General features: G+C 36.3%; 1 protein-coding gene across 3 annotated transcripts in view; it reads left to right on the top strand.

The window, feature by feature from the left end:
- The window catches only part of CAMK4 (calcium/calmodulin dependent protein kinase IV), a 219,659-nt gene that overhangs the window by 154,541 nt on the left and 38,406 nt on the right, over positions 1 to 26,712 (top strand). For all 3 annotated transcript variants that reach the window (XM_060009032.1, XM_060009031.1, XM_060009030.1), the window contains one exon: positions 3,743 to 3,815. In XM_060009032.1, coding sequence (XP_059865015.1) covers positions 3,743 to 3,815 — 73 coding nt within the window. The remainder of the gene's footprint in view (positions 1 to 3,742; positions 3,816 to 26,712) is intronic.

Raw genomic sequence — 26,712 nt, 5'->3', positions numbered from 1 at the left:
AGAGGAGAGACCTGCAGCCTCTACCACTAAGTGCTGGCTCTGGGTTCAGCTGCTACTTCAATATTAGGTTTTCATCAGGGAGGTTATAAAAGTATCCTATATACATGTGTACACTGGAGGCGTTTTAAAAGTCATCAGAAGCTTGAAGTGTATAGTGTCTCAGCAGTTTCAGCTACTAAAGCCCAATTAAAGCGTCTGTCATTTAAATTTGGATTGGCTTAGTTATTTGAATGGATGATAAAATCGAATTGTGAATGAAAATGGCTTAGTAATATTCCATTATGTATATATACCACATCTTTATCCATTCATCTGTTGATGGGCACTTAGGTTCCTTCCATATCTTGGCCCTTGTAAATAATTCTGCTGTGAACATTGGGGTGCATGTAACTTTTTGAATTAGTGTTTTCGTTTTCTTTGGATATATACCCAGGAGTGAAATTGCTGGATCATATGGTAGTTCTATTTTCAGTTTTTTGAAGAACCTTTTTACTGTTTTCCAGTATGGTTGCACCAATTTACATTCCCACCAACAGTGCACAAGAGTTCCCTTTTTCCCACATCCTTGCCAACATTTGTTATTTGTGGGGTTTTTTATGATAACCATTCTGTAAGGTGTGAAGTGATATTTCACTATGATTCTGATTGGCATTTCTCTGATGATCAGTGATGTTAAGCATCTTTATATGTGCCTGTTGGCCATCTGTAGGTTTTCTTTGGGTAAATGTCTATTCTGGTCTTCTGCCCATTTTTTAATCAGCTTGCTTGTTTTTCTGATATTGACTTGTATGAGCTCTTTATATATGTTAGATATTAATTCCTTATTGTTCATATCATTTACAGATATTTTCTCCCATTCAGTAGGTTGTCTTTTCATTTTGTCAGTGGTTTCCTTTGCAATGCAAAAACTTTTAAATTTAATTAGGTCCCATTTGCTTACTTTTGCTTTTACTTCTTTTGCTTAGGAGACAGATCTGATAAAATATTGCTATAATTTATGTCAAAGAGTATTCTGCTTACAATCTCTTCTAGGAGTTTTATGGTTTCAGGTCTTACATTTACGTCTTTAATCCATTTTGAGTTTATTTTTGTATATGGCATGAAGAAATGTTCTAATCTCATTCTTATACAAGTAGCTGTACAGTTTTCCCAGTACCACTTATTGAAGGGACTGTCTTTTCTCCATTGTATACTCTTACCTCTTTTGTCATATATTAATTGACTATAAGTGTGTAGGTTTATTTCTGGGCTCTCTATTCTGTTCCACTGATCTATGTATCTGTTTTTGTACCAGTTCCATGCTGTTTTGATTACTGTAGCTTTGTAGTATAGTCTGAAGGCAGGGACCGTGATACCTCCAGCTTTGTTCTTTTTTCCCAAGATTGCTTTCAAAACTTGGGGTTTTTTATGGTTCCATAGAAATATTAGGATTATTTATTCTAGTTCTGTGGAAAATGTCATGGGTAGTTTGATAGGGATTGCATTAAATCTGTAGATTGCTTTGGGTAGTATGGAAATTTTAACAATATTAATTCTTCCAATCCAAGAACATGGGATATCTTTTCATTTCTTTGTATCACCTTCAATTTCCTTCATCAGTGTTTTATAGTTTTCAAAGTATAGGTCTTTCACTTCCTTGGTTAAGTTTATTCCTAGGCATTTTATTCTTTTTGACACAATTTTAAACAGGATTATTTTCTTCCTTTCTCTTTCTGGTAGTTCATTATTAGTGTATTGAAAAGCAATAGATTTCTGTATATTAATCTTGCATCTTGCAATTTGCCTGAATTCATTTATTAGTTCTTATAGTTTTTTTGTAGAGACTTTAGGATTTTCTATATTATAGTATCATGTCATCTGCAGATAGTTAGTTTTACCTCTTCTCTCCCAATTTGGATGATTTTACTTCTTTTTCTTGTTGGATTTCTGTGGCTAAGACTTCCAATACTGTGTTAAATAGAAGTGGAGAGCATGGACATCCTTGTCTTGTTCCTGACTTTAGAGGAAAGGCTCTTAGCTTTTCACTGTTGAGTATGTTATTAGCTATGGGTTTGTTTTTTTTTTTTATATGGGTTTGTCTTAAGTGGCCTTTATTATTGTGAGATATGTTCCTTCTATACCCAGTTTGATGAGAGTTTTTATCATGAATGGATGTTGAATTTTGTCAAATGCTTTTTCTGCATCTATTGAGATGATCATGTGATTTTTATCCTTCCTTTTGTTAATGTGGTGCATCACATTGATTGATATGCAAATATTGAACTGTCCTTGCATCCTTGGAATAAATCCCACTTGATCATAGTGTATGATCCTTTTTTATATATTGTTGAATTTGGTTTGCTAATATTTCATTGAGGATTTTTGCATCTATATTCATCAGAGATATTGGCCCATAATTTTCTTTGTTTTGTATTGTCTTTGGCGTTTTGGTATCAGGGTAATGGTGGCCTCAGAGAATAAATTTTGGAGTTTTCCCTCCTCTTAAATTTTTTGGAATAGTCTGAGAAGGATAGATATTAATTCTCTTTTATATGTTTGCTAGAATTCCCCTATGAAGCTGTCTGCTCCTGGACTTATGTTTGCTGGGAGTATTTTTTTTTTTTATTAGAAATTCAATTTCAGTATTACTGATCAGTCTGTTCAGATTGTCTGTTTCTTCCTGATTTAGTCTTGACAGGTTGTATGTTTCTAGAAAATTTTCTATCTCTTCTAGGTTGTCAAATTTGTTGACATTTAAATGTTCACGGTATTCTCTTATGATTTTTTTTTGTATCTCTGTGGTATTTGTTGTTATTTCTCTTCTTTCATTTCTTATTTTGTTTATTTGGGTCCATAAAGTAGAAAACCTCTTATATGTGTGTAATTGCATACCCCAAAGAAAAAAACCAAAGCAATGGAAGAAAATAAATATGAAATATTCTAACTCAGGAAAATTCTTGAAATTAAAAAAGGAAAGACTTTAATTCAAAGAATTCAAAGAATAATTCAAAGACTTCAAAGAATAATTTCTTGCCCAAATCTATACAAAAAGAGCAAGTCATTTATTTGGAAAAGAAAAGCAGATGAGAGAAAGTGAGTGAGGGAATGGGAGAGAGGAGCTACAGGTAAAAAGAGAATAAGAGACATATCAACCAATCAATTGCATGAACCTTATTTGGATATTGATTCAAAAAAACAAACAAACAAATTTTAACATGTTTAATACAATTAGAAAGTTGAAACACTGCATATTTGATAATGTTAAGGAATTGTAATTTATGGACATAACGGCATTGTAGTTATGATTTTTAAAAGGTCCTTTATTTTTAGAGATACCTCCTTAAATATCTATAAATGAAATTATATGATGTCTGATATTTGCTTTAAAATAATAAAGGAGGAAGGGAAGTAATTAATTAGATAGATAAAACAACATTGGCCATGAATTGATAATTGCTGAAGCAGTGTGACAGTTAAATGGGATGGTTCATGGTATATTGCCTACTTGGTATATGTTTTAAATGATTTGCAATACAAAGTTTAAAAAGAATTTTTTGTCCTCAATAGGATGGAAACTTCAAGCCTAGGCAAAATAAACCTAAAGACTTCTAGAGTGCCAACTTATGGAAATCTTTCCCCTCGTGTCATGGTAGCCTGCTGCAATTGTTTAGATAAATCTTCTTTAACGTTAATTTAACTTCTTTTAACATCTACTCAACTGGATGCATGTGTTTGAGAAGGATTTCATGGTTTTTTTTTTTAGGATTGTGGAAAAGGGATATTATAGTGAACGAGATGCTGCAGATGCTGTCAAACAAATCCTGGAGGCAGTTGCTGTAAGTATGAAGTGACAGCAATAGTGTAACTCTGGGTAATGTCTTCCTTTTACAGAATCATCATTTAGGAAGTGTATATCTGTGACAAGCCGTAAAATTTACAGAAAAACAGTATGAAATATTTACTAGAAAATGTTGAACAAATTTATATTTTCTATTGATAACTCAAACTCTGAAAGATGCAGTCCTCATATGTAATGCCATAAGTTTGTAAAAATCATTTCCGTTCTATTATTATGAATCAGATCAGACTTTGGTGCCTATAGTTGTTCTTTTCTCTCTCTTTCCATTTCTTTAGTTTATCTCTTTATTGTTTTTCTTGTTTGGTAAGGAAGTGGAAAAATGTTCAAGGAGATAAATATAGACCTTAGAGCATAGAGATTATTAATTTTTTTTTCAAGAGAAGAAATGAGTAAATTAGGAGAAAAATTCTGACAATTTTATTTTTTTTAAAGGGAGAAGTATGTTAACATTTTAAACTGGAATAAAGTTTTGTAAGTTAATGATGGAAACATGGACACACATTTACCAAAAAAAATATATATATAATTTGGAGAAGTTGGTTTGTATTGAATTAATAAGGAAATATTTGCCTGAATAAAACAGACTCGACTGGTGCAAATCTTCCTATAGATTAGTGGTGTCTAGTATGTCCTGGGACACTTTGGTGATTTATTTATTGAATATAAATCCAGAACAAATTATTCTCTGAATAAACAGGATGGGGCCCAAAGGGACATATTTATTAGGATCAGTTAAAGAGACAAATCTATAAAATATACCCAGAATTAATATATATTCTATTAATCAGAGTCAGTTATATAACTAAAATCATTAGTCAATATCTTGAGGAGCCACAGTGACACAAGTACATGTCCTGTGAATTTTACCTACAACCAAAACAAGAAGGAGGGAAGGAGGAAGGAAGGAAGGAAGGAAGGAGGGAGGGAGGGAGGACTCTTGATACCTAACAAGCTTATGTACCAATTGTGGGTGGAAAAAAAAAAATCCAGTCTTCACAATCTTTGCATAGGGCTGCTAGAAATAGAAGATCTGTGATCTAACAAAATCCATTATTGAGATATCAATGCCAAGTTCGTATGGCTTTATAACCCAGACTTTCCAAATTATTTTTTCCTATAAAGCGTTTTGATCTTTTTGCTGTGGTGGGGGATTAAAAGTTTGAGGGTTTCCCTGGTGGCGCAAGGGCTTCCCTGGTGGCACAGTGGTTTGGAGTCCGCCTGCCGATGCAGGGGACGTGGGTTCGTGCCCCGGTCTGGGAGGGTCCCACATGCCACGGAGCGGCTAGGCCCGTGAGCTGTGGCCGCTGGGCCTGCGCATCTGGAGCCTGTGCTCCACAGTGGGAGAGGCCATAGCGGTGAGAGGCCAAAAAAAAAAAAAGTTTGAATTTGGGGTGGATAAAAGCTGGAGAAGATGCCATGGAATTTTACTTTAAATACACAATGCAGTTCCTGATTATATGAATTTTGAATATCAAATTCATCTTTCACCACACCTAAAATAACCACTCCATTCCAGATTTTTTATCAGATACAATATATTTACCATCTTGGCTTCCTAAGCTTGCCAACTTGGGGATCATTTTTAACTTTTCCATCACCTTCTCTCCTCACATCCACCTTCCCAACTTCAGTTGAATCTCTCTTCAAGTATCCATGAACATAGTCCTGCTCCCTATGTCATGCTATGACTATTTCTAGCATGACTTTAAAAAACACTTCTGGTTGCTTCCAATTCCTATCTCTAAATATACATCTGTATATGTCTATCAATCCTCCTTTGCAGTCACTGTTTTCATTTTGTCCCTTTTGAGTTCAGTAATGGTAGTTTTATGGCTTACTTAAATACTCATTTTAAATCTTCTTTTTTCACTACTGTGTTCCATAGATTATCTATTCAAGTAAACTTGCTGGCAGTTGCCCACTATCACTTTCCTCAAATCAGGCAGGCAGCTGGTATAGCAGTTAAGAGTACTTTGGGGGCTTCCCTGATGGCGCAGTGGTTGAGAATCTGCCTGCCAATGCAGGGGACATGGGTTCAAGCCCTGGTCTGGGAAGATCCCACATGCCGCGGAGCAGCTGGGCCCGTGAGCCACAACTACTGAGCCTGCGCGTCTGGAGCCTGTGCTCCGCATCAAGAGAGAGAGGCCCGCGCACCGTGATGAAGAGTGGCCCCAGCTCGCCACAACTAGAGAAAGCCCTCACACAGAAAGGAAGACCCAACAGAGCCAAAAATAAATTAATTAATTTTTAAAAAAAAGAGCACTTTGGGAGTCAAACAGAGCTGGGTTCCGTTTCTAGATGTGCGAGCTTGGGTCTATCACTAAATACCTCTGAGCCTCAGTTTCTGCATGTAAAATAGGCATAACATTCAACCTAACAGGGTTGTGGAAAAGACTAAATGAGATAAGGTATGGAAATCATAGCAATCTACAAAAAAGAGGGAAAGAGGATAAGCAACTTAAGACTCAGAATATGCATTTAAAGATGTATTACATCTTATAAATCTATATATACATATACACTCCACAGCTGAGTACTAAAATAAAAGACAAATGACAATGGTAGGTGCTCAAAAATATTTGCCGAATAAATAAATGAAAATTTATCAAAATAGTCAGAAATAACCACTATTCTATATTTTGTCTTTCTAGATGATGTCACATTTACTGAAACATTCTTATAATCATTTTTCTACTCAATTCATATGAAACAAAACTATGTAATTTGCTTCCATTCATAAGATTCTTTTCTACTCCCTTACTATCATTTAATTCTTTTCCTTTCATTCAAAACTTACCTTCTTCAATATGTTTTTTCTGGTTGCCTCCATCCATTTAGGTCAGCTCTTGACTCTTTTGGCTTATCACAGTGGGCATGCTTCAATTTAGTGATACCTCGGGTGGCTGACTGGGAGAATTCTCATTCAGTGAATGAGAAATGGATGCTTTCAGCATCAGGATTTTCCCCCTGTTGGAGTTACATCAATTGAGGGATAAAAGAGCCACCAATAGTGATGGAGATGGAGGTGCTCCACATAGAACACAGGGACTAGAGTTCCTAGAACTCTGTTTGTCTGCAAAGGTGGATTGGTTAGTCTACTGCTAATCTTAAATTTAAAACAAAAACTGTGTTATTTTACCTACTCATAAAGCTCTACAAAGCTCCAGTTTAGGAAGCAGGTTACCGCATTCAAGTCAAACATTCTTTGAAAGAAGTTTTATAAAAATCAGAGTTTCTCTGATTGCTGCCCCTAAGGGTTAACTTAGAGAAAAAAATTAATTTCCCTCAGTGTTTCACAGGTAGAAAGCAAACAATTTAAAACTTGTGAGAAGTAGCTGACATTTATTATATAGTTTATTGTCAGCTACATGGCTATAGATAGCTATAAAAATAAGACAGTTGGGAACTCAAAGTAATCAGTGATATATCTCACATTTCCCCTGAATCACACACTTTTAAGACTGTATCTAGGCTGGTTTTTGAAAGCACAGAAGTAGAAAACTTCAAGATTAAAAATTTCTTGGGAAATATGTCACAGGCATAATGACACCCCTTAGGCAACAAATCTTGTAATCCTTCTCTTCCTCCTCACTTCATCCCAATTCTTGCCCCAAATATTTCACACTATTTGTCTGACTGTAATCTTACTCCTTCTGCATTTTAGCTTTAAATAGCATTTTTGAAAGCTTTTAAAATGAATATGAAAGATGTTTCCCGCTTTGCGTTTGAATTCATTCAGTTAGTCTTTAAGTGCAGATCTTTAAGCCTTCTTGAGTAGTCTATCTTCCTGAAATGAATTCAAGGTTGTCCCAAGTTAAACGGTCCAGTCAGTCTGGACATTCAGGAAGGGTCATCGTGTCATGTGTCATAAACCACAAGGCCAAACCTTAAAGCCCTCCTTTTCCATTTACTTGTAGAGATAACCAGGGACTGTTTCATCTCCTCTGGCAGCTCACTATTGCCACCACCTCTAGTTCTTTCCTTGTTATCATTGCTATCCTACTGTCCCTCTGTTTTCAAAAAAATCACTGTCCTTCTCTTTTTTCCACCCCTAATGCTGCCTCCCCTCTTTTGCTAACCACAGTTCTCTTGGGAATGTATTAATTTCAAAGCCATGAATTTGGAGCCTGGAGAAACTTGTAATATAGGAGTATATACTGAACTTAATAAAATAAAAGGAAATGGTTGAAAAAATATTAAATATGTTTGCTATCCCAACACAGAGATTTTTTTTGTTCAAATCGTTTTAAATATTATGGTGATGGGCGTGAAGAGTTGCAGACAAAAGCATCTCACCCTTTAAGGTTATGGAAAAAAATATGGTATCTGAACATCAAAGAAAAACAGGAGATGGACATGATTATAAGGATGCAGAAATAGTCGAAGCTCCTTTTGGTAAATTTTTTAAAACCTGTAATCTCCCCTAAAAAAAGAACAAATTTAGCCTATTAGAGAATCAATCGATAAAGAACTAATGACTAGATAGTGAAGAACTGGAAAGGCAAAAGGGGAACACTAAGCTAATGTATTGCAGAGGGAGCAGCTTCGAGAAGCAGCCTCCTCTTGGACTGGAGAAACCAAGTAAAGAAGTTGAGATTATTAAAATTTAGAAGTTTAAAGGAGGTGCTCTATAGACCTGTGTGAAAGTTCACTGCTTGGCTAGGCTGGTGTCTCTTTTCTGACATCAGAGGCATTGCCCATGCAGCGGGCACTCAGACCTTTGAGAACGATGTTCTGGCCAGCTAGTGCTGGTGTTACTGAAGAGGGACTCTGGGATTGGTTCTGTGAGCACTGGAAAACTACAAACTGGAATTAGCAACTGCTATCGGAATGATCTGCCACTGCGGGGTTAAAAAGTGTTTCAAAGGTACATGGGAAGAACAAGCAGAAAGACAGACTCAGAAAGGGAGCAAGTCCCTTCATCCGCTTCAAGGCTTCCACTCTCTTCCTAGTGCCCTCTAATGGCAGAGCCAAACAGGAAGCCAGCAGAGGAAAAGTGTCACTTGTAACTCAAGTCCCCACTTCACAAAGTGGACTATAGAAGGGCAGATATAAAGTTGAGAGACAATAGCTTAGTAAATGGTACCGGAAGTTATTTGAAAACAAAAATCAATTCTCAAAATTTCTGTTTCTATTCATAGATTCTTTAAAGTCTTCATAGTCTTTACTAATGTGTGTGAAATGGTTCTAGAGGTCAATGAATTCAAAACAAGTGCAGCAGCATTAAAAAAATTACCATCGGGCTTCCCTAGTGGCGCAGTGGTTGAGGGTCCGCCTGCCGATGCAGGGGACGTGGGTTCGTGCCCTGGTTCGGGAGAATCCCGAATGCCGCGGAGCGGCTGGGCCCGCGAGCCGTGGCCGCTGAGCCTGCGCGTCCGGAGCCTGTGCTCCGCCACAGGAGAGGCCACAGCAGTGAGAGGCCCACGTACCAGAAAAAAGCAAAAACAAAAACAAAATACCATCTAGGGACTTCCCTGGTGGCGCAGTGGTTAAGAATCCGCCTGCCAATCCAGGGGACACGGGTTCGAGCCCTGGCCCGGGAAGATCCCACATGCCGCGGAGCAACTAAGCCCGTGCGCCACAACTACTGAGCCTGTCTGCCACAGCTACTGAAGTCCCCGCGCCTAGAGCCCGAGCTCCGCAACAAGAGAAGCCACCTCAATGAGAAGCCTGCGCACCGCAGTGGAAAAGTAGTCCCCACTCGCCGCAACTAGAGAAAGCCTGCGCGCAGCAACGAAGACCCAACGCAGGCAAAAATAAATAAATTTATTTTAAAGAAATTACTATCTATATTTACTACCAAGTACTATGCTTGATAACATTTATAGGTTTAATGGGCAGTATATATGTCATTCAGCTTTACATTATTTGACATGTTTAAGCCTTCTTCCACCTGACCTCTTATTCCTGTTGACAGAACCAATCTACTTTTATAAAGATGGAAAAGGCTAAAACTTCTTCTCCCACCCTCCCTTGCAGCTAGTCAAGGGCATATGACCTGATCCTCACCAATGAGTTTTGATGGGCAGTCTGCTTGTGAGTTATTAGAAAAGTTTCTCTTTAATAAAAGGAGAACCAGGGGAGGAAAGGTCTTTTCTCTTTTTCACTGTCATATTGGAGTCTGTGTATGAAGCTGGGAACTGCTTTTGCTGTCTTATTATTATGAAGAGAAACATAACAGTGTTGAAGAAGGCAGAGAAAAAAGTAGACATCATTGGAATTCTCCTGCTTGATATCTCATAGATGATAATGAGCTTCTCAAAATTTCTGCCACTTTAAATTGTATATCTTGTTACTTAAAGCAAAAAGATACTGAACTTCTTATTAAATAAACTTTTGAGTATATACTAATAATGGTTCTGTGGTCAGAGCAAATTGTATAGTTTTCCATCTATCTAAACATAACATGAAGGGCATACTCCTAGATAAAAAGATTCTGGTCCCTCACATTTCTAAAAACTGAATTTCACTGAACGTAAAACACACATCCACATACTGATAAATGAGGATTAAATATGATTTGAAGGGACACTGAGGTTTAAGGTCATTAACAATAAGCTTGCTTCTGACACTTGTTCTTTGTTTTTGTGAATATTTTTCTCGCTTGGGTCCACTTATTGTCAATAGAAAGATTCTTCTGAGGACTTAATTAAGCAATGAGAGACTAAGAAAGAAAATGGGGGGGGTTGTTGTTTAAGTTTGTCGGTTCCTGTGGTATTTACATTTTTTTCTGGGGAGATTTTGTCTCTTGTTACTTCCATTTGAACGTTGATCTCTGGAGGGTGGATTTTAATGCAAGGCTCAGGCATTAAAACACTATAATGATAATTTTACCAGTAAAAAGTAAAAGTGGTTATATATTCTTACTAAGAATTGAGAGATTACATTCACCAGAGAAGAAATAACAAATAGTTCTGTTAATGTTCTAATATTTTTATTTATAAACATAGAATAAAATAGATCAGTGGCTTAGGCATAGCATAGATATTTTATCAAAAATATTTGGAGCAAAAAAAAATCTACATTCTGAAAATTATATCTCAATATTAGGAACCTGGAGATCTAAAAATAATGCCTGGGAAGGAGGTTCCTTTCTCATTAAATGTTTCTGTACATCATTATCGACAATGATATCAAAAGTTTATCAAATTCTAAGTGGCCTTCTCTCTTTTGAGTCCAGGGAATCACAATAAATTCTAGAGTAAATATCTAGGAATTTTCCAAGTACTATATACAAAATATCATGTTAATTGTTACATTCTAAATGACTTGTTCTTTCTGTAAATGATGTCGGTAATTCAGTTCAACCATTAGCTGATTCTCTGGTATGTGCCAGAATCTTGGATACAGAGATTAAGAAGTTCATTAGTTTATAGAGCAGATAGACACATAAGCACACAGCTGTAAGATGACATATGTGCACCAGTTGATGCGTTTTGCAACTTCAAAGACATCAGGGAGGGTGAAACCTATTCAAAACATCTAGAATGAAACTGAGTCAGAAAAATCTTGCCAGAGGATGTTATGTCTGTGTTGGGTTTTAAAAGAAAAATTGCTGTTTAGTAGCCAGCCAGTATGAAAAAAAGGGAATACCAGGAATACTCCTTTTCTCCCACAAATTTTTATAGAACATAATAGACCAAAGATGCAAAGGCATGAACTTCTGGTCTTTGGATATTGCTAGAAAGTAAAGTACACTTGGTGAGAACTGGGGTTTGAGCGAGAGGTATGGATCTTGTCCAGAGAGGCTTACATGAAAGAAGTTCCCATGTATCTGTAGGTGAGGAGACTGTGAAAGACTTCTGCTGCAGGACCATCATCCTTCATGGGAGCATGAAGTCCAAAAGCAGGGCAGCCAGTTAAGAGGTTATGAAAATGTCCAGTCAAGAGATGAAGAGCATCCAAAAGGACATGGTTTGTGATTCTATGAATGAAATATGCTAACAGCTAAGCCCAGGATTCCCCTTGGGTCTTCACTGCCAATATTTATGAATGTTACAGATGTGAAGACTTAGAGATTATGAGAAATAAACTAGAGTGGGGAACATGCATAGAAGAGGACTTAAAGGATTGATAAGAAATTCTCATCAAACTTCCTCACCTTTATTAACATTACAGTGCAGTCTCTTCTCCTCACTTCTCTGCCCACTTGCTCTCTGAGGCTTTACTCCATTCTCTTCCATACAGTTACACAGTTCCTCTAATGAACTTTTTCTTCAATTCCTATTTCCTTCACCTACATTTTTTTTTTTCCTTTTATACTCTCTTTTGCCTCTCCTCTAGCTGAGAACAAATGATGAAAAAAACAACAGCAAAAAATAACAAACATTTTAAGAGACCAACCAAAGCCTCTAGCCCAGGATGACCATATTCCCTACACACAACATGCACTGTAGGTCCTGAGCAGAGCTACAGAAAGTAAACATGAGACACAGTCCCTGCCTGGAAAGATTTAACAAGAAAAAGAGGGTAAAAAATAACATCTAAGTTTATCTTTCTTTGAAGGAAACACCTTGGGATTGAGGTGAATATCTTCACTATTCCAAAAGCCCATTGAAATGTCATGCACATGAGGTTACTGTGTAGATATGACCTGATTCTTACTTGATGTCCTTGCATTACAGTCTTTAGAGGTTCATTCACAGCTGTTCTGTCAGGCTTCAGTTGCTAAAGGAATGAGATTCACAGAATCCTTGACTTTGGAGCAGGAGAATTGGATGACCTCAAGTAAGGGTAGGAAAATTTTTTCTAGTTAACAGCGGCAGTATTAAAAAAAAAAAAAGGCACAAAAAAGGAAACAAAATGTAGTAAGAGATCTACCCGCAGTTTCCTTATGAGGTCAGGAAAGGCACACATTTTTTCTGTTTCTATAGATGACCTACAAAGACTTAATGTGAATAAAGAAAAAGAAAAAAGATGGGAATTCAAGCTATAAGGGAATATGGTTTTAAGTAAAGTAATAAGTTTTAATTACATTTAAAAATGCTTATTCCAAGCAGGTGTGTATCAACCATGAGAGGAAGGATATTATCATATTATCATGATACCTTTTCTATTTTAAACAAACCTTACTCTAATTGGCAATTTGGCCTATTTTCTGTTGCTGTGATACAGTATTTCACATCTATGTATTCTGTTCCTCTAACCCTGAATGCTCTGAAAAGCTAAAATTCAGAAAAAGCTGAGCAAAGAATTCTACCACCCACAATGGGCGTTCTAGGAGGACAGTCTCTTCTTTATGTCAATATAGTTTATGTGTGACAATCTCTACCTATGGACTGCAAGGGAATGACTCAAGCTAAAAAGATTCCTTTGAAAATGATCCCCTTTTAGGAAAGAATTATCATGTGGGAAATATCAAAGTATTGTGGCTTGAAGGTGAACAATGATCCTTTCTTTGTATGTGTGCTTCTCTCCAAGGATGGTGGAGTAACTAAGGTTAGATTCTAGCTAACTATTTCTATGTTGTTTTTTCATTGATTATTTATTGGAGCATGGGGATGGGACCATGAAATTTATATCCTTGCTGTTGGGTAACAGTTGTCTGCCCCATAACTGAAGTACTCTCTGCCTTGAGGAAATGAAGTCCTATTTTGTATTATAAGGATGAATGTGAATCTTCTACTTATGATGTCTTTAACACATAAAAAATGAATTTTTATTTTGGGAATGGTTAATTCAGAAGTAGTGTGGAAAAATGAATCCTCTGAAAGAGTCAGGTAAATATTTTTTTTATTTCTGGGTCAGAAGAAGAGCTTTCAGGCAACATTATAATAATACTCTGTTAACTTCATTCCTTGAACATGGACTTTTGATTTTAATATTATTAAATAATTCAAGAACAAATTCTGCAAAAGTTTTACAAAGTATTTTGCCTGCCTCATAAATGAGAAATATAGAACTCAGTGAAGACGTCAAATTAACATACAGGTAGAGGCCTAGGTCATAGCTGTAGATTGCACCAGTCATGGAAACAGAAGGTTAACTTGGTTTTCTTGTTTTAGTCACTGTCTTTGGTCCCATCTCAAGTGTGTAGCTCCTGAATAAGGAGTGCTCACAAAAAATCCAGCTTACTCACTTTGGGTAAGATTCAGAGTTTCTCAATGGAAACAACAGGAACACTAGTTTCATTTGGGCAGGGCAGTTCTTTGTAGGTGTTTAGCATCACTGGCTATATTAACCTGTTCAGGCTGCTATAACAGAATACCACAGATTGGGTGGCTTAAAGAAAAAACATTTGTTTCCCACAGTTCCGGAAGTTAAAAGTCCCAGAACAGAATGCCAGCATGGTCAGATTCTTAGTGAGGGCTCTATCCTAGGTTTTAGACTACAGTCTTCTTGCCGTGTCCTCACAAGGGAGAGAGAGCAAGCTCTGGTCTCTTCATCTTCTTATAAGGGCACTAATCCCATCACGAGGTCTCCACCCTCAAAACTTCATCTAAATCTACTTACTTCAAAAGGTTTCACCTCCAAATACCATCACACTGGGGATTAGGGCTTCAACATATGAATTCTAGGGGGACATAAACATTCAGTCCATACCACTAACCTCAATACAGTACACTGAATGCCATAGGAGGCCAATACATTGCAACTACAAAAAAGAAAAAATTCTTTCACACAGTTTCCAATGCATCTAAGCGCAACTGTCCCCTTAATGTGTCTATTCTCACCTTCTCTCTCTGTCTCTTTGTCTCTGTCTCTCTGTCTCTCTCTCCCCCTCTCTCTTACTTTCAACCTCTCTCCCTTCCTCCTTCCTTCTCTCCCTTCCTATCTTTATTTTGTAAATTCCAGAGAATCATCACCATCCAAAGATCTAAAGAAATGGAACCACCATTGCAATATATGCAGTGTTGGACATACTAACAATTCTTACTAACTTTTTTGCCTACTTTAAAGAAAAATTTCAGTAACCACCAGAGGTTTCAAAATGTTCTCTTGACCTAGGACAAGAGTACCCTTTCTCATTCCAGTGTTCCAGTTTATCTTTCTGCCTTTTATAAATGTAATTTAAGGCCCCTTTGCAATATCCTCTTTATTTTTGGCTCATGAAAGTAGTGTGAAATAATTCTAATGCATTTTACATGCCATATATTTAATATTAATCTTCTGTGATTTCTGACCTCAGTGTTTCCTCCCAATTATTTATTTTGCTTAAAGTTTACAGAGCCTGCTCTGCTTATTTTTTTCGAGGAAATGGTTCCCTACATTTCATCAATCCATAAAATTTTGCTGGAATGTCATGGCTCTCCCTATTATGTTATAAACAGTTGGTGGATTAAATAGATAACTATCAATACTTATCTGTGCTCAGGACACATAAAAATAGTCAAAACTCAGATTTTATTAATAGAATGTTCCACGTGTTTTTACAGATATGTATAAGTTGCATGATTTTAGTGGCAAATGATGACCACCAAGAAAATGAATAGTATATATACATAATTTGGAATGTAGACAAGGAAGATTCACATTTAACTGTCCTTTGTTTTCTTTATGTCGCAGTATATGTTGAACGGAAAGTACAGTAGTCCCCCTTATCTGAGGTTTTGCCTTCCTTAGTTTCAGTTACCCGCAGTCAACCATGGTCCAATAATATTAAGTGGAAAATTCCAGGAATAAACAATTTATAGTTTTAAATTGCACGCCATTCTGAGTAGCGTGATGAAATCTTGCACCGTCTGGCTCCATCCCGCACCTGATATGAATCATCCCTTTGTCTAGCATATCCCACTAGTCATTTAGTTGCCATCTAGGTTATCAGATCGACTGTCACAGTATTGTGTGCTTGTATTCAGGTAACCCTTATTTTACTTAGTGATGGCCCCCTTTAAAGCACAAGAGTAGTGTTACTGGCAATTCGGATATGCCAAAGAGAGCCAAAAAGTGCCTCCTTTAAGTGAAAAGTTCAAAGTTCTTGGGTTAATAAGAAAGAAAAAAAAATCATGTGCTGAGGTTAGTAAGATCTACTAAGATCTATGGTAAGAATGAATCTTCTATGCATGAAATTGTGAAGAAGGAAAAAGAAATCCATGCTAGTTTTGCTGTAACCCCTGAAACTGCAGAAGTTATGGCCGCAGTGCATGATAAATGCTTAAGATGGAAAAGGCATTAAATTTTTACAACAAGATATTTTGAGAGAGGTAAAGTGATTAAAGAAACAGAATAGAGTTTCTACACACCAAAAAAAAAAAAAAAAAGATATGAGAGAGAGATAGACACCACGTTCACATAACTTTTATTACAGTATATTGTTATAATTATCCTATTTTATTGTTAGGTATTGTTATTAATCTCTTACTTTGCCTAATTTGTACATTAAATTTTATCATAAATACGTATGTATAGTAAAAGCAGAGTATATATAGGGTTCAGTACTATTTACGGTTTCAGGCATCTGCTGGGAATATTGGAATGTATCCCCTGCAAATAAGAGGCGGGGGGTGCACTGTGTAACTTTCAGCTCTAATTTTGATACAGCAGACCTGCAAGTTGGAGATTATTGCATTGGCATCTCTGTAGTGATCAATTTTCTTCAGATTTATTTTGTGTTACTTAAAAGACTTTCTTTGGATGTTTAGGATCCATCTTGATTTTCAAGATAAAATCATACATCATATCACACCATTTCCCCCCTTAACCCTCCAGTGTCTCCCCATCACAGCCACCCTCTATGCACGGCCCTCAGAGTCCTGCCTGGAAAGGCCTTCTGCTGACCTCATGATCCTCTTTCCATGGGCCTTCATTCACAGCATTCCAATGTCCTTCTGTTTCACCAACATGAGAAGCTCTAGTCCAGAGAATTTTGAGCTCTTGTTTGAAACTAGAATATAAATTACCGGGTGTTTTGAACCTCTTTCTACTATGTCCTGCACTCAGAATGGTTCATGGTGTATATTGGGCATTCCATAAATATTTGTTGGATGACTTGACTGACCAAAGATTGTTTATTGCTTCATTCATTTATTCATTCATTTATTCATTCATGCATTTACTCACCACTTAACCAAACAACTAAAACTATTTATTGAGCATATATTTAGACCCTAACACTATACACTCAATAAGAGAGCACATGGCACGTGTGTGCCAAGAGTTTATGTTCTTTAGTTTACCATTTGCTAACTGCAAAATACCCAGTGTATTCATTTTCTATTTCTAACAAATTACCACAAATTTAGCAACTCAGAACAACTAATTATCTCTCAGATCTGTAGGTCTAAGTCCAGGGGGCTCTACTGGGTTCTCTGCTTAGTGTCTCACAAAGTGGAAACTAAGCTGTTAGTTGTCCCGGGTAATTATCTGGAAATTCTAGGAAAGAATCTGCTTCCAAACTCATTGAGCTTCCAAGCTCCTTTGCCAAATTCACATCCATGTGGTTGTGTGACCAACATCCCCGTTCCCTCACTGCTTGTCAGCCAGGGACTGCTTTCAGCTCCTAAGGACTGCCTCATTCCTTGGCATATGCCTCCCTCCAACTTCAAAGCTAAATTGTTTCAAATCCCTGACTTCCTTTTCTGCTGCCAGCCAGAGAAAACTCTGCTTTTCAAGGGTACATTTGATTTGATTAAACCTGTCTGAATAACCTCCTTATTGTCATGTAAATTAATATAATCCTAGGAGTGCTGCCTTATCTATTCGTAGATTCCACCCACACTCAGAAGGGAGAGCATTTAATATAAGAGCTAAGTTCACATAGGGATCATTCATAGAATTCTGCCTATTACACCCAGACCAACCTACTCTTACCAATCAAGGTGTGATGCATTCGTTTTCTAACATAATGTATCCGCTCTAATCAACTCGAAATGTGGATTCTATGGGAAAGTAAATTAGGAATCCAAAGTTCAACATTCAAGGATAAACTTGAATGTCATTGGTTTTCAGGCCTTTCAAAGACTCATTTACTGACAAGTATTTTGGTTTGTTTTTTAATGTGTAGCACTTAATTTGTGTTCTCATGCTCTTCTATTATTCTCTCCTGGAGGTTTTTTTTTTTTTTTTCATACGTTAGGAAATCAATTCTGCTACTTCAGAGTATTAACCACAACAAGTATTTTCAGAGGTTTTCAAAACTATTTGCCATATCTTAGAAAAGAAGCTGAAACACAGATCAGTGATCAAAAAGGAGGAATGATGGCATGTGGCTGAGGCTATGTGTGGCATCTCGGCACAAAAAAAAAAAAGCAATATACTTACATACATTTGTTTTTTTGTTTCTCTCTAACTTATTTTTTTGCTTAACAATATGCCTTGGAAATTTTTTCCAGTTATGTATTAGTTTTCTATTGCTGCATCACAAATTACCACAAACTTGAACACTTAAAATAACACTATATATTGTCTTACAATTTTGTAGGTCAAAAGTTAGGCATGGCATGACTAGATTCTCACAATTCCAAAATTAAGGCATCATGAGGGCTGCACTTCTCTCTGGAGGCTCTGGAGAAAAATCCGCTTCCAAGCTCATTCAGTTCCTTGGAGGAATTCAGTTCCTTGTAGTTGCCTTGATACTTGGCCTTCTCCATCTTCTCACCTGCAATGGCACATCAAATCCTTCTGATGCTTTGAATCTATTTCACTGACTCTTCTGTCTTCCTCTTCTGCTTTTAAAGGCTCATACAGTTACATTGGGCCCATCTGGATAATCCAGGATAATCTCTGTATTTTAAGGCAACAGTAATTCGTAATCCTAACTACATATGCAAAGTCTCTTTGCCATGTTACCTGGCATGTTCACAGTCCCAGAATTGGAGAATGGAGTCTTCTTTGGGACCATAATTCTGTCTACAATATTTTAATACATATGGATCTTTTTCATTCTTTTAGTTGCTATGTGGTTTTTCATACTGTGAGCTCTGTAATTTATCCAGTTCCTACATGGTTATTAAACTTTTTTCCAATTTTAAAAATTATACATAATATAGTAATAAATATCCTTGAGGCATATTATGCACAAGTGAAAATATTTCCTTAAGATACATTCCAAGAAGTGGCTTCTGTTAGACAATTAATATATTCATTTTACATTCTTTCATGGATGTGGCTAAATTTCAAGGCTTTACCAATCTACAATATTGCTAATAGTTGGAATCTTCCTCTTTAACAGCATGTGCATCTGACCAATCCTCATCATTATATTCTTTTCTCTATTCTTTGCTCTGTTTTTCGGTGATTTATATGTGTTTTTATGTGTTTTTCTCTTGGTATGTAGGAGCTCTCTATATATTCAAATATTAGTCTTGATCATATATGTATAATCTTATATATATCTTTATGTATAATCCATATCATATAGACAGATGGATAGTAGAGTAAATGTTTTCTCCTAGTTTTGCTTTGTTTATGTTGTCTTGCATAATTTTATCGTAGGGGATCAAATTTGTAAGGTTTTTTTCCATCAGTTCTAAGATTTTATATTTTTTATATCTTTCTTAAGAAGTCCTATCATGTTTTCTCTCCCTCTCTTTCTTTCTTTCTCTATATATACTTAAAATCTCATGTAATTACTCTTAAAATACTTTTGCGGTCATTTTGTTTTGTTCTTGTCCTTTTCTTAGTTTAATAGCTCTTTAACCCACACTTACTATTGATCCGTCTTTGTTAGTTTAATCCACATTTGTTTGTTTGATAGCTCTTTACATGGACATATTATTATTGTTTGTTATTTTAGTGAACTTGTGTGTGCATTTATATTTTTAGTTCTCTGGTGGTTCCTTTTATAACTTTAAACAATATCGTTCAACCTCTATTTTATATTTTATTAAACTTAGGCACTATATATTTTCTCTCCATTGGGAAAAATAAGGAAATTAATATACATTCACTTCCTTCCATTGACGTCCGCCTTCAAATTCTCTCTTGTCATATCTCTGTTTTATACCGGTAAGGTTTACATCATTTATAATCTGCATCTTACTTGTTTGGGTTCTACCTTTAAATGGACTTGATGCCCATTACCAGGCCTTTACCACAGTTTTTTCTCTTTATTTCTTAATTGGCTGGATTTATTCAAGTAGCTGAGGGGTTTTTGTTTATTTGTTTTGCTTTGGGTTTGTTTGTTTTTTCTGTTCCCAGAAGGGTATAGCAACAATATATTCCCCAAGTTCTTCCATGACTTTTATGGTCACTTTAAATTTGCAGGACATTTTGTAACATTTGTGGGACACTTGGTCCTAACCTCAGCAGTCTGTACCCATTCGTCTGTAATCTCCTGGCACTGAAAGCTGTCTTGCAGAAATCTGACATCAACTTGATACTTCCCTTCTTAGAGATGATCTGCTTTTTTCTGCTTAGAGGTCTATGAATCCCTTCTTTATCCTTGAAGTTCAATTACTTAAGCAGGTACGTGTCAGTTTTCACAGCTCTTTTCCTATTCGGAAAGCAGCAATAGCATTTCCCCCATTTTACAGTTGTGCACAAACAAGCTTTGAGAGGCTGTTCAAACAGTGGAACCAAAGCTGTTAAAACTCCCAGTCTAGGCTTGACCACATTGCCAGGCATCTGTGCAGGTCTTCCTTATTGGCCTTTGGGATTCTGGGTCTTTTAAGTTTCAATCTGTACAGAAGTCCATTAAGTTAAGCAGTCTTGTAGGCTTTTGATAATTTTCTGTGCTTTTCTCTTCCTGAGAGATATAAATTTAGAATTTTAACAAATCTACTTTCTTCCCTGCACTCTCATGGCGTTTTCTACCACTGTAATACAGCACTAACCACACTGTATTATGGTTAGCTGTACATGGTCCTGTCTCCTGGAATAGGCAGGAATAATGACTTATCTATCTGTGTCTGTCATCCTTTTCCTCTGCCCTTTACCACCTTTCCCCACACCCCACATATGCCTTTGTATTCATGGCACAAACAGGTACAATATATATTCATTGACTTGAATCCAGTTATTTACAAAAACTTGTTTAGGATACCAGCATTTTGAGTGTAGGGAATATTTTAGAACTGGCCTCGTATCCTTCATTTTTACTTTTTATTTTTTTCTTATTGATTCATAGATATTTATTTGCCCATAAAACTCTTATGAAAAGCAACTTTGCCAGTAGCACTTATTGTAAAACAAAAATAACTTCAAGATCATCTGATTTTTAAAAGATAATAGGACTTCAAACACATTTAATAATTCAAGACACTTAAATCACATTACTTTCAAAAATGATAATGCTAACCCAACTCTACAGGAGAGCACATTTCATGGAATATAATGTCTTTTAGAATCTAAATAAATATACATAGCGTATTTATCTGTGTTTTGGAAAAGATATCTAATTTTGTAGCACTTCACATGATGATAGATATAGAGGAAAATCCATGTTGAAAAACATAATTTCTCACACATACACTTTGCATTCTACTCTTGGATTCTACTTCTCAAAATTTAACCTTAAAACACTTAGATTTCTATGAATAATATGTTGAATGTGCCATAGGTTCTGACTATCTGTGTGATTTATTCTTTGAAATGTTCCGTTGAATGTTGGAACCTATCTAGAATCCCAGTATCTAACTTTTAAATTACCATCCTGACTTTTGCCTGTGAAATTATTGTTACAGAAGCTTAGCCACACTCAAGTCTTAATGGCTCTTGATCCTGCAGAATTCCAGAAATGCCATCTTATTGTTAGTGGAATTTCACTGAGGAAGAGCCTTGTTAACACTGATTCACATCGATCATACCTTCTATTTATATATAATGGGCCATTTAGTGAAGGAACTAAATGCTTATGCTCTACTCTGCTAGAAAACTGAAAGAAGAAAGAATCTTGAGAGGAATATACAGTTGAACACATGTGACTAAGACCTAATAATAACTATCTCAATAGTAATAGTACCAGCCATCACTACCATGTGTTATCAAGCACTTATTGTGGACCAAGCTTTTGCTAAAATCTTTATGTAAATTATTTCACTTAATCTTCAAAGGCTATCAGTCTCTTTACATTAATTTCACAGATAAGGAAACTGAGATTCAGAAAGGTTAGGTAACTTTTTTAAGATCACATAGCTGGTTTGTGGCAGAATCAAGATTAGAACACAAAATAAAACTTGACTTCAGAGTTTATGCTCTTAATCCCTCTGCCATCTGCCTTCTTCTACCATATTATGTTATAGACGATGTTGGGCCCAAAGCCAGAGACACAGATGAGCAGACAGAGAGGCCTAAGCACGGAAGGAGTTCAAGGGCTAACACTCAAATGTGACAAGTGAGATACATCTCTTTTAAAGATCACATAGCGGGGGGTGGGGGGGAGTCACACCTTTTTAAAAGACACAGGTGCATTGCAGCAGGTGTGCCTGTTTATATTTGCCTTTGCTTTCTTACTCTTGGATTCAGTTCTTGAAAACTGCTTATTTGAGATAATGAGAGAGAAGCACTTTACATGCTTAATTAAAAAATTAAGTCTGTCTCAAACAAATTAGGAATATGTACAAATGCATATTTCAATCTTTTTTGGACAAGAGTAGGTGGGAATAATGATAGCTCCACAGATGTACCTCTTCCACGTGCAATCAGCTCTGTCACTTTGTCTATATCCAGAATGATGGTAGTGTCAAAAGTTGAACATCCCTTGATGTGAGTCAATAGTAAGAAATTGGAGAGGAGACTTAAATTCGTCGTAGCCAAATTCAGTGTCCATGTAATTATTGTATTTCTTCACAAGTAGTTGCCCTTTAACACAAGTTTTAGGGGGTCATAAATATTAGTGCAGCACTCATGGGCTGATTAATCAGACTGGTCTTACCAGGCATGCTGATGATGAGGCTGACTCTCAAATAGCAGTGCCCTATGTTTTCAAAATGAAAGCATCAACCTGCTCCTCCTTTGACATTTTGTAGATAATCCTTGTTTTCCTCAAAGTTAAGTCAAACAATAGACTAAGAGAGCTCAGCTTGGCTGAATTCAGAACTTTCTTCATTCATTCATCCAACTTTTCTTAAATATCGGGAATGATGGGTAGGCTAAAAGGAATTAGCATGGTTTGTTATGACAATATAACCAACACAGTACAAATATGATTCTTTTTCCATTGTAGAGTTTATTAAATAGCTTATTATATTTGCATATGATTAAAATCTTATTCTCCATGAGTACCAGAAACCACATTTATATTCACATGGAATTTTCATGGAATGGAAATTGAGATGCATTGATTTGATTTTAGTTTTGAGATGCAGTGTATTGATACACCCTGAGAAAACCATAATTCAAAGAGTCATGTACCACAATGTTCATTGCAGCTCTATTCACAATAGCCAGGATATGGAAGCAACCTAAGTGTCTATCAACAGATGAATGGATAAAGAAGATGTGGCACATATATACAATGGAATATTACTCAGCCATAAAAAGAAACAAAATTGAGTTATTTGTAGTGAGGTGGATGGACCTAGAGTCTGTCATACAGAGCCAAGTAAGTCAGAAAGAGAAAAACAAATACCGTATGCTAGCACATATATATGGAATCTAAAAAAAAAAAGTTCTGGAGATGCATTGATTTGATTTTGGTTTTGATATTAGATTTCTACCTTAATATCACTTCAGGAATTTTAACACTGAGCCTCATCATGTGAATTCTAAAGAAATGCCATTTAACAATTAAAAACATTAAATAAATACAATGTCATTTAACCTGAATTGACAATACCAGCAATTTAAAGAATGTGGTGTTTAATGGAATGATAAAACTTTTTGTATTTGTAAACCCTGAATTACTGAAATTACCAAAAAAAATCTTATATTCATATATGAAGTACTTGAAAATCCATAACAAATTACTTTTATGTATTCTAATTTAGAGTAAAAAGAAGAAATAAGAATTAGAGCAGAAATCAATGAAATTGAAAAGAGGAAATCAGTAGGAAAAAAAAATCAATGAAACCAAAAACTGGTTCTTTGAAAAGAGTAATGAAATCAATAGCCTCTAGCCAGGATAACTAAAAAAAATAATAAGAGACTGGGGACACAAATTACTAATATCAGAAATGAAAGTCGGGACATCACCACAGAGCCATCAACATTAAAAGGATACTAAAAAATACTATGCCAGCAAAGTTGATAACCTAGATGAAAAGGACCAATTCCTTGAAAGACACAATTTGCCAAAACTCAAGCAAGAAGTAAACAATCTGAATGGACCCATATCTATTAAAGAAATTGGATAACTAATTAGTAACCTTCCAAAAGAGAAAGCACCATGCCCATTTGGGCTCACTGGTAAATTCTACCTAACATTTAAGGAAGAAATTTTTACCAATTCTCTACAATATCTTTCAGAGGATAGAATCAAAGAAAATACTTCCTAACTCATTCTATGAGGCCCACATTACCCTAACACCAAAACCAGACAGACACTATAAGAAAAGAAAACTGCAAACCAATGCCTCTTATGAATGTAGATGCAAAAATCCTCAACAAAATATTAGCAAATTAAATCTAACAATGTATAAAAAGAATTATACACCAAGAAAAAGTGGGATTTATTCTAGGTATGCAAGCCTGATTCAACATTTGAAAATCAATTAATGTACTCCATTACATCAACAGGCTAAATCATATTAACAGGTGCAGAAAAAAAATTTGACAAAATCCAATACCCATTCTTGATAAAAACTCCCCGAAAACTAGGAATAGAAGGGAAGTTCTTCAACTTGATAAAGGATATCTACAGAAAACTCACAGATAACATCATGCTTAATGGTGAGAAACTCAAAGCTTTCCCTCTAAGATTAGGGACAAGTCAAAGATGTCCCGACTCAGCATTGCACTGAAAGTTCTAGCTAATGCAATAAGACAAGAAGTGGAAATAAAACATGTAGGTTGGAAAGCAAGGAAGAAACCATCTTTGTTCATAGATGACATGATTGTCTATTTAGAAAATCTAAAAGAATCAACAAAACTTGAAGTACTTTTTTAAAAAAGATTTTATTTTTTAGAGCAGGTTTAGGTTCACAGCAAAACTGAGGTGAAAGTACAGAGAATTCCCATATGCTCCCTACCCCCACAGATGCACAGCCTCCCCGTTATCAACATCCCCCACCAGAATCGTACATTTGTTACAACTGATGAACCTAAATTGACACATCATAATCACTCAAAGTCTGTAGTTTACCTTGCAGTTCACTCTCAGTGTTCTACATTCTATAGGTTTAGGCAAATGTATAATGACACATATCCATTATTATAGCACCATACAGAGAATATTCACTGCCCTAAACCCTCTGTGCTCCACCTGTTACTCCCTTTGTACCCATGGATTGAATCTAAGGAAAATAGTATAGGTAAAATGATACTTCCACCACTAGTAAATAGACCATTCTTAGAAATATGTACTTAATAGACTTTTATGACGTACACATATATAAATAGAAAAATGAATTTCCAACCTGTTGCAAGCACCCATGTTGCCCCACTCTGACTTTGTACACCAGGAGACTTGTACCAAAATCAGAAACAAGAATTAGAGTCTGACTGTTCTTCCTGACCTCTTCACCTATCAACTACTCTAAACTGACACCACAGGTTTCCCTACCCAGTGACATTCATAATTATCCTCTCTGTAAAACATCCTACTCTCTTTCCCCATGACATTGCCACTCCAGCAAGCATTTTCCAGCAAAGCTTTGCTTTATCCAGACACTTCAAGCCACACCCATAATCTAAATAATGGTGCTCACGTAGGAACCTTACTGCAGGGACAGCAGCGGGCCCAGTCCTCTTCAGGCTCACTACTGGAGTCCAGTGCGGCTCTTTCATTTACAAACGGAGGCCTTTTGGCTTGGTCACTCTTTGCTAATGAGTTATTAAGGCTGGACAACTCAGTTCCATTTTATTACAATGCCCCATACAATTTATGAATGTTTTAGACATGAAGGAAACTGAAGAGAAAACTAACAGGTGAATTTTCAAGTGTCTTTCCCCAAACTCCCCTGATGTTTATGTTGTATTGAATATTCAGATCAACTTCAAAGGATGTGAAGAAATTAATTCAGCCATAACTATCAACTTAATGCTACTACAGAAGAAGAAAAATAATGTAATTATTCAAAATGTCATTTTGTAGATGAAACCCTTTTGCCTGATTTTTTTTTTTTTTTTTTTTTTTGTCTGCGTTGCGTTGCTGCTCATGAGCTTTCTTTAGTTGCATGGAGCGGGGGCTACTCTTCGTTGTGGTGCGCAGGCTTCTCATTGCGGTGGCGTCCCTTGTCGCAGAGCATGGGCTCTGGGTGCACGGGCTTCAGTAGTTGTGGCTCACGGGTTCTAGAGCTCAGGCTCAGTGGTTGTGGCGCATGGGCTTCGTTGCTCCGCGGCATGTGGGATCTTCCCAGACCAGGGCTCAAACCCGTGTCTCCTGCATTGGCAGGCAGATTCTTAACCACTGTGCCACCAGGGAAGCCCCTTTTTGCATGCTCTTACAGTTAAAATATTCTTATTGGATTTTGGCTTTTCTCAAAGTGATGCTGCAAATCTCATCTATCTAACTGATACTCACTGAGCACCTCTGAGGTGACTTAAGTATTATTATCCAGTAAGTATGGTATATGTTTCACAAACATATAAACGCTGACCCTTACTTCAGCTAAATGTATCGGAGCAATGTTGCTGTGGAATCACTACAGTGTAAGCACAAGAATGTAAACTTCTGACATTAATAATGGCAAATGAATAAAAGGTGCAGATTACCATCATTCTTGAATATGTAACTACAAGTTAGTGACTAAAAAGTAGAATAACATACATGTCTATAGGAAAATGTATTTATTGATCATTCAAAAGTATTTATTGAGTGCATGTTTAGTGAAGGCATTGTAGAGGAAACTCGGTACCTGAGGAACCAGGGAAAAATTTCCTTGTCTTCATGGAGTTTT

Source organism: Delphinus delphis, chromosome 3 (genome assembly GCF_949987515.2).
Source record: "Delphinus delphis chromosome 3, mDelDel1.2, whole genome shotgun sequence".
Lineage (NCBI taxonomy): Eukaryota > Metazoa > Chordata > Mammalia > Artiodactyla > Delphinidae > Delphinus > Delphinus delphis.
Note: the sequence above shows the minus strand (reverse complement) of the source record. Positions and strands in the feature narration are given on the sequence as shown.